Source organism: Cyprinodon variegatus, unplaced genomic scaffold (genome assembly GCF_000732505.1).
Source record: "Cyprinodon variegatus isolate N-32 unplaced genomic scaffold, C_variegatus-1.0 Scaffold63, whole genome shotgun sequence".
Classification (NCBI taxonomy): Eukaryota; Metazoa; Chordata; class Actinopteri; order Cyprinodontiformes; family Cyprinodontidae; genus Cyprinodon; species Cyprinodon variegatus.
Window position 1 is genome coordinate 151,327 of NW_015150516.1, and position 9,093 is coordinate 160,419.

Consider the following 9,093-nt stretch of genomic DNA (forward strand, 5'->3'; position numbering starts at 1 on the left):
AAGTCACCAATTTAATGGTACTTGGTCCCAATGTAATTTCCCATTGAGAACCTGCTAGCACTAAGTTGCTAACTGGTTAGCAAGATGCTGATGAAGGTTTCCCAGTCATCCAGGTCATAGTCATTCCGTAAATTCCTGGAGAGGTGGCGAAATGTCTTCAAATCTTGGAAACCAGTCCAGTAGATATTTTTTGAATTTTTAGGGAATGGTTAGCAAGATGCTTCGAGACACCGGCTACAATCAAAATGTTTTAGGTCTTTCTGCCACAACGATCCCGCCTTTGATAATCAACCAATCACATTCACTTAATTCACTCGTGAAAAGTCGGGCACCACTGAGAAGAATTCGGAACTGCAACCGTTGGAACAGCCGCTTCCCTACAACTTTAAGTATAAGTGGAAGTGCACCAGCAATGTCTGTAAGTGCTGTCTGAATAGTGCAGGTAGTAAGGAAGGAGGTAGGTTTCCCATAATCCTTTGCGTCAACGGAACATAAAAGCACAGCCCATTCCTCAGCGTTTAACAAAATAAATGTTTTCTTTCTATATACTCTGTATGACGCATGCTATTCTAAACACCTTTAAGTTTTTTGGGGTTTATGTAGTAATGGTGTCCGTCACTTAATGACGTCTGTAAGGCGACAGGATGTTTGAATTCATTTTGGAGCTCCTCTCCTATACTGCGACCTTCTTACTGCTGACCCCACAAAACATAGGAGTAAGGAACAGGAGGTGGGAGCTACAATTCACAATCCTTAATATCCAATGAGCTATTTTGTCTAGAGTCTGGATAAAAAAAAAAATTGTTTAGAGCCACAAAATATTGCATGACCTTTTATTTTTGTTTACTATCTGCGATAAAAATCTGCTGCCATCTTTAACAACTAACAGTTTAATTGTATTCTTAGGTGATAAAAAATGCAATTTTCAAGTCAATTAAAAATAAATTTAGCTCTAAAAAAACACATTTCCAGTTCTTTTAATGTTGCTCTGCTGTTAAAATTATATTGAAATATTCTTTATAACAATCACTAAGGCTTCTCATACTGGTATGTACCTATAGTGCATTTGTTAGTTCTTTATCTCTATTTATGCCTATACAGGGTCCAAAGTGCTGAAGGATGCATACCTCTGGTTTAAATGATTGTCAAAGTTGATAATTCTGTTTGGTAGGAGTCTGGTTTGAGACACTATGAATCAGCAAATATTTTAATTTGGCCCTAACTACAGTTTTTAAGTAGGGATGCTTGTCTCTTTACTAATCATGTCAGGCTTGGCTTAAAAGTTGTATTGACAGTTATACTTAGTGCCTATGGATTCAACTATTTTCTATTTTATTAGAAAATGTACTAATTGCATTTGTCAATTCAGGCCTAAAGAACAGTTTGGCTCAGTCAGGCTTTTTGAACCTCTCCAGCATAGACAAACACATTGAGGTCTTGTTTTTTTTTTTTTTACTTGTTGAGACAGAAAGTGACGCTTTCATGGCAATATTTAATCAATAAATATGGCGCGGGTGGTTAGCCTTACCCCGACAGTTATGTCCATCTCCGGTGTATCCTGCGGGACACCTCCCACAGCGCGATCCTCCGCCCACGGCTGGCTCACACTGGACTCCAGGAAAGCAAGCCTTGCCGGAGCAGGTTCTCGCATGTCCGTTGGCTGCTGTGTCGTTTCTGACTTGAGTGAAAGTAGGTCTTTGCAGTGGTGAGCTGGAGATCATCCTAACAAGAGCAGTTGGAGTTGGTTCCGGTTGAGTTTGGGCATCCTCTAGGCTGAAATCAAGATGGTCTCCATCTGCGGAGAGCTCCGATTCAGGCAGAGAATAGGACAGCACTGTGAGGGCGGCAGTGAGAGGAAGAGCTGGTCTCTGAGGGGTCCAGGATTTGGGTGACGGGTGGTGGTTAAGCTGAGGCTGGACTCCCTGTGATGACGTCGCCTTAACGGTTGTAGCACCGGTCAACACTCGCTCAGACGTCTGGGAAACCTAAAGGACGTGGAGCAATTATTGTTTGGAATCATAGCAGCTAATCGGTACAAAACATTTAACTCACCGTGGGACCTGTTACACTTCTTGACCTGGTGACGGATCTGGTAATGGAAATTTCCTGAGAGGAGAGGGGATAGGATACGGCGCTGGGTGTTGTCTTTGTGGCGTCTCTAGAGGAAGATGTGACAGCTTCCCTTCGTCCTGTTCCACCAGCTCTCTGCGATGCCAGATCCTGAGCTGATGGCTCGTCTTGCGTAGCAAATGATGAAGGCGGACGCTTGATTGATTGCCTGAATGGAAAGTTTGGCAGGTGGAGGTGGGAAGTTTTGGCTTTTTTTCCCTGCAAATATCGGCTGAATTTTCCAGACGTCTGCTGCTGAGGGAGAAAATTGGATGCTAAGGAAAGACAGGAAGTCAAATCAGTGCCGTTTTACAAATCGTCCTTATTTCCTCCCCTGTTCCTGCGATAAAGTATCAAAAACACAAAAAAACTACTGTTCCATGGAACACAGACTTGTTAAAAATGTTTGCAAAAGCAATCCATTTAATCCATCAAGCTTTAAAAACCATGAATATTTCCAAACCAGATGTTGTAAATGATCAGTGCTGGCATAAAAACATTGAAATCAAAACCATTCAAGCGATTTATGCAATGTTTAAGGCATCTGCAGAACGCCCACCATTGCTTTGAGACTTTCCAGACAAACAAGACCCACAGCAAAGGGATTAAAGCTGGATTCAAACTGTCTCCTATGAGTTTTCTGGTCTCTCTCATGAGCAACAACATGAAACAATCTTCTGCTAACTTTATGTTCGAGTGGTTAATACATTAAGGCCATCTCTAACCACTCACACTGATTTATATGCTGCAATATTTTCCAATAAAAGAACACTGAATATCGGGGGGAAAAATATAAAAAACAAGAGCAGCACATAACTTCTGTAAGGATTCAGATTACTTGAATGTCAAAGTTTTATATTAAGTTGAAGTAAAAGGGAAATGTATCACTAATAATTTGATTAATGTGGAAACTTGAGGTAAATGATACTCTACCTTCCTTGGGGGTCTTCATGCAGACCCGACCGTTGCCATAAAGTCCAGGGGGGCAGCGGCCGCAGACGTAGCCGACGTGTGGAGGTCTACGGTTGATGCATTGAACTCCAGGGAAGCAGGGCCTGCTGGCACATGTTGCTGAGACACGGACAGCAGGAGACTGAACCGATCCTGGAGGATTCAGACAGAGTGGTCAGGAGAAAGTCTGCCTAAATGGAGTCGGTTACTTTAGCTAAACTTGCACGATCGCTTGCCTGATTCCATATTATCTGCATTAATACTGCGAAATTCACGACCGGATGTCCTACATCTATTCACTGCTTTATTGTGTAACGCTTACTAGCCTTAAATCTTTATGGAATAGTTTCAAGAAGGTGTCGGATTTTGTTTCACATTGAAATAATTGCATCATTCAGCTGCTGGAGGATCATCAGCTGCACAACAATGATGTCAATCTGGTCTGGTTGTTTGAAGCCACTCGAATAGATTTAATTTGTTTTCAGGAAATAACATTCAGATGATTTAGCTGTGCAGTCTGGAAGTTGTGTGACAATGATTTTAAAGCCATGATCATGGTCATTAATATGAATCAGGTTAGCTGATTCTGTTTCTACAGTGATGTTTGTCCATAGCATGTCAGGTATCTGTTTCTGTTATGTTTTTCTTTAGAGTATCCAGTTTTGCTTTACTCCTTGTTTTCTAGTTTTAGTGGGTTAATTCTTAGTTTATTGAGTTCTTTGGTTTTTTCTCAGTTACTGTCTTAGTCTTGGTTCTGTTATATTTTCTTTTTAGTGTTCAGTCATGCTTTACTCCTTGTTTTCTAGTGTTTGTGTTTAGTTTTCCTTTCTACATATTTTACAGTCCTAGTAGTTTATTATTTTTGTTATTTCCAGTCCTCCAGGTTTCTATTTGTTGCCCTCTGCTGCCCTCTTGTGTTCTCCCTTTTCCCTAGCTCTTTCCCTCTCTTGTTCTGTGCACACCTGCTCCCAGTTTCCTCATTAGCCCCTCTCTTTCAAACACTGTAAAACATGCTCCAACTCCTTCTCTCTGAGCCTTCCTCCTTATGATAGTGATTCCCCTGATGTCTCCATGGTTTCTGGTACGTTTTGACTAGTTTTCATGTTTTGATTTTTGGATTTTTGGACTCCTGGTTTCATGTTTGTTTGGACTTTTTCTTTTTGGATTTGGACTCCTGGTTTCCTGTTTATTAGGACTCTGTTTTCATATTTGGATTTTTGGAAAAACTGCCTCTGTTTTCTGTAAACTCATGATTAAATCCACAAGAGATTCACCTCTGCCTCCCTGCCTCTGCTTTTAGGTTAACTAACCATAGCCAAATCGTGACATAGCAATACTTTCCACAATCGCAATACCTCCTATAATCTGATCCTCTGAAGAAGGGAGGTTATTTAAGCTATTCTTGCCTTTCTTCTTTCTTAAGCCAGTCTTTCTGCTCTGACCTCTGACGTCATTAAAGGGGTCATAAAATGCAAAACCGAGTTTCCATTGTCATAATAGAATAACAATAGTTCAGTGGGTGAAATATATACCGGTACGTACAGAGAAGTTCAAACCCCATCGACACCTCCTTTCTCTGCAAATCTCACAATTCTGGTCGTCTGGTCACCCTACCATATCAATTTGATGTATTAGTGAGTGTTTGTCGCTATGATGCGTCTTTGCTCAGCAGCTTTGCTCGTTGTAAACCAACCAATCAGCGCACAGCTCATCTAAATATTTATAAGCATACCATAAAAGGAAGAAAACCTGTTGTTTCATTCTAGGGCTTTTAACCAGGCTTGCATTAGGGCTTATAGAACAGCAAATATGCCATTTACAGCCCAACAGATGTTACACACCCTATTCAGAGACCTTAAGGACCAAATACCCTATAGAATCATTCTATCACTCCTTTAAGCAATTTTCATTTACACAACTGCTGCTAGTTTTCTGTTAACTCATTAGTTAGCTAAGCATCATCTTCCATGATCTCAGCATATTCAGAAATGATCAGACCTTCTTTACCTACATCCACACACCTGTGATTGGCTGGTTTTTAACACCTGGACAGTTGTTGGTCAATAGAGGCCAATTAATTAATAGTCTCCATTAAACAAACCAAAAACATCTTAAAATACCTTTCCTCTCAAAATATTGCTTATTCTTTCAGTACAAATACTAGGAAAGCAAATGAAACTCCTATGTTATAGCTGCTTTATCAACTGTTGAATCTGAAACATTATTCTATAAAAGCATCAGGAAAGAAGCCTGACAGAACATCTTAAAGCCTCATAAAACTCATCCATGATGGTTGACCATAAAATTTCAAATTTCTCAGCAGTTTGAACTGGTATGTTCTCCCAATGATCTTTGCATTTATTATACATGACGCCTTATTCCGTAACTATGAAATGGAATAACAGAACTTTCTGTCATGATGCTATGAGGTCGCTGGTATTTCTGTCTAAATGTACACATAAAAACCTTGGTTAACTCTTCCCCATTTCCCCTCTAGAAAACCCTTAGGATCTGAACCAACGTCTTTGCTTACGCTTAAGAGCTGTTTTGATTTTTCTTTACATTTTGTTTTAAACTTTCATAAAGATGCCTTTATCCAAGGTTTAAACTCTATAACTAGATCTCACTGATATTTTGAAAATGATCTTTCTCAACATAGACTTGGATGCTCTCGTTTCTTTAAAACCTCCCATTAAAGAGGATCAAGTTTGCTGAAGTTTCGTGATATAGACTAAGTCTATATTACTAATCTATATTTTTTAATGTTTAGTTTACCTGCTGATGATCTTCCATTTCCTGATGTCTTATTGGAAGTAACCCCCACTTCAGTCCTGGCTGTAGATCGGTCCGGTACTTCCGTCTTCACTGATGTCTCCAGGCCGTCCTCCAAACGGTCGCTGGTGGACTTGGATGAATTTGGATAAACTCTTGGTTTTATTGGCTGACCAGCTGCTGCCAGACCTTTTTTGGTCTCTTCCATCCTGAGTCTTAAGCTGGAAGTAAATCCTGGATTATTCCTCCAAGAGGTTGACTCTGTTTTGGGGACAGGTCTTAAAATGTCCTCGCCCTTCATATGTGGAAACGGTGTTGTGATGATGATGTTCGGTCCAAAGACTGCAGCTTTTGGGGGAAAAAAGCCAAGTGGTAAACTTTAGTTACTTTGGAAGACCTGTTGTATGCCACTTATTCTAGACAGTTTGCACAGATAGGGAAGTAAAAAACTAAGAGAGAAAAAACATTTGACAGGTCAGAGCTGTAGAGAGGAAGCAGTTTGTTTATAAAGAGGCATGATAATTTCTTTATGGCTAAATCGGATTTAGGATCTCAGGTTTTACACAAGGCAGCACCTCTAAATGTGATTAATCCTTCTCTAGCTCTGCATAAACCTTTGGTTAACCCCAGGAAAGGAAAGCAGACTGCAGACTAGGGGACTTTTAAACATGGAAGATTTGTGACGGAACATTTCTGTATTCATGTTGTTTGTCATACCTTTTTCAGTGCAGTTCTGATCTTAAAATTCACAAAATGCAACAAAAAGGGGGTTATATGCAAAAGCATGACTGGGACATTTATGTATTGAAAAGCCCTCAAGGCAAGTAAAAATTTAAGTTTTTTTCTTGTAATACTTAATTTTGCCACTGATGTAATAAGAAAGAGTCCAGTCATTTCATCAAGAGAGTCAAATCTGAACATGATGACGTGATGAGATGACTGGAGTCTGGTGTCCTGTTGTTTGGTTGGAAAGAAAACCTGCAGCCACGCCGCCCTTTCTGGAACCAGTTTGACACCCCTGCCTTAAGGTGTGTTTACACTTACGGCAAACAATGCAACTCTTTCTTGGTTTGCTTACGTTAGGCAACTTGGAGCGGGAGGATTCTTTGTTCCCATGCATAGAGATGTCTGTGACATGCACTCACTCAACATAGGCCTACGTAATCCTACAATAACATATTTACAGTTGATTTATTAAAAATGCTTTTCAGTAAAAGTCAACAGCAATAAATACAATAATTATAATTTTATTCAAAATGTATTTATTAAAAAAAATGCTTAACAATTCCTGTAATGAATGAAAAGCACAATGAAAGAAATAATCTCATCTAAACATCCCTCACTTAACAATAAAAGTTAACAATAACTCTCAACTCCCAATAACAGATGATACTCAGCCTCAGTTATGAACAAAATGTCTGTTCTGTAGGCTATTGGAAAATATAAATTAACAAATGAGCTAATTCACAAAAAATACCTCTTGTGTATCAAAAACATACCAAAATGTACCAAAAACGAACAAACATATCAATAGACTATCTTTACTTTTGGTGTCCAGGTGGCTTTTCAGATCCCTTGCACCTCCATTGGACACCGAGACATATGTGCCTGCTTTGCACACTGTTCACAAGTCCTCCCATTTGTCTCGACCCGGTCTGAAAGCGGGGAAACTCTTTTGTAAATCATTGGTAAACATACATTTGCGCTTTTGCATGTTGTTGGCGTACTGACAGCCACGCTGTCTATATTCTGATTAAGAACAGGGCTGCCCGCACTGACGCGGCTCAGGAATTACGTCACACGCAGCGTCGTGCGCAGTGCCTGTAAATTTAATGATCCAATGAAGGTAATTTAAAAATCAGGACATTTCCTCACTTTCAAAAAAAAAACCCGGGACGCCCGGGACAGGACGTGAAATACGGACATGTCCCGGGAAATACGGACGTTTGGTCACCCTAGCATACATAAAATTTTGCCTCTCTTTCAACGTTATTTTTGCATCCACTTTTCGTACATCCATCAATCCTAGGCTCAGTTTAGCTTTGCTCCATTTCCCAATTCCCATCAAAGCCAATTCTCATCAAAGCGTTTCCTTCTCATTAGTGACCATTAATTAGTTTCAGATTTCGTCTTCATATAAGGATAACATTTGGATCACTGACGTCTTTAGAAATGACTTGGTAACCATTTTCAAATTGATATATTGTTTTCTTATTTTCCATAGGGGCATGATTTGTTGCTTCCTCAGATCGTGAGCCTACTTCGTGCAGTCAGGTAGGTTCTGTCTGATAGTGTTTTTTTTTTTTTGTGTGTTCTATATCTGCCCAAATCATGGTCGTTACTTTTCCCCTTAAGTCATATTGGTTTGAGTCCCTTTTTGTCATTTGAAAAGCCTTTTTTTATTTGCCTTGGTTATCTTTGTCTGATGTTGATAATTGTTTGAACATGTGAAACATTAAAGTGTCACAAAGGCTTTTCCCAGCACTGTAAACATGAAGACTGACTAAACTTAGCTGGAAGCAAGCGAGGAACATGGAGGAAAACATGTATCTGCCACAATCAGGCATCTGCTTTCCATTTACTGAAAGCGCTCCATCCCTGCTGAGTTCTCCTCAGAGGCTCTGCAGAGCAGAAGTACCTGAAGCTTCCTCTTCATACAGCAAACAAACTGTTTTTTTTTCCTTTTATGCAAATAAAATCAGGGAAACATGTTCTAACCAACATCAGTCACTCAAATGCAAATGATTTTATGTGCAATCAGGCCTCTGATAGGTTCCCGAAATCCTCCTGAACAGCATTGTCGGATATTGCTGTTGATCGGCTCCAGGATTGTGGCCATAAAGGGGGGGGGGCTTGTATGTTTACAGTTGTTCTCCACTGATTCTATTTCCGGACACATGAAACCGTGTTGGGTAGCGATTCCCTCTCCTAATTTGATTAAGAGATGGAAAAGGATCAAAAACACTGTGGTTCAATTTGAGTTCAGGGAACTGAAGAATGTTGGAGACAAAAAGTGCTGAAGGAAAATGGGTCTCATCCATCTTCTTGGTTGCCTGCATGTGACTTTGAAGTGGTGGCATGCCGTCCTGCTTTACATCATCAGCTAGTGAATGTAAGAGTGCAGGACTGAATGTAGTGTAACGTCCTCAAACTTGATGAAGCACTATTGAAGTATAGCTCATTTAGTATTTTACGAAAGCTAAAAAGAAGAAAGCTGTTTTTGCCTGAATTGCTGCAGTTAAAGGCTGGATTCTGTATATT

General features: G+C 39.9%; 1 protein-coding gene across 3 annotated transcripts in view; it reads right to left on the reverse strand.

Annotated features, from left to right (window-relative positions):
• The window catches only part of LOC107082826 (von Willebrand factor D and EGF domain-containing protein-like), a 37,979-nt gene that overhangs the window by 7,930 nt on the left and 20,956 nt on the right, over window positions 1-9,093 (reverse strand). For all 3 annotated transcript variants that reach the window (XM_015371705.1, XM_015371704.1, XM_015371703.1), the window contains exons 20-23: window positions 5,836-6,180; window positions 3,043-3,213; window positions 2,053-2,384; window positions 1,529-1,985 (exon numbers count right to left, since the gene is read on the reverse strand). In XM_015371705.1, the coding sequence (XP_015227191.1) occupies window positions 1,529-1,985; window positions 2,053-2,384; window positions 3,043-3,213; window positions 5,836-6,180 (1,305 nt within the window). The remainder of the gene's footprint in view (window positions 1-1,528; window positions 1,986-2,052; window positions 2,385-3,042; window positions 3,214-5,835; window positions 6,181-9,093) is intronic.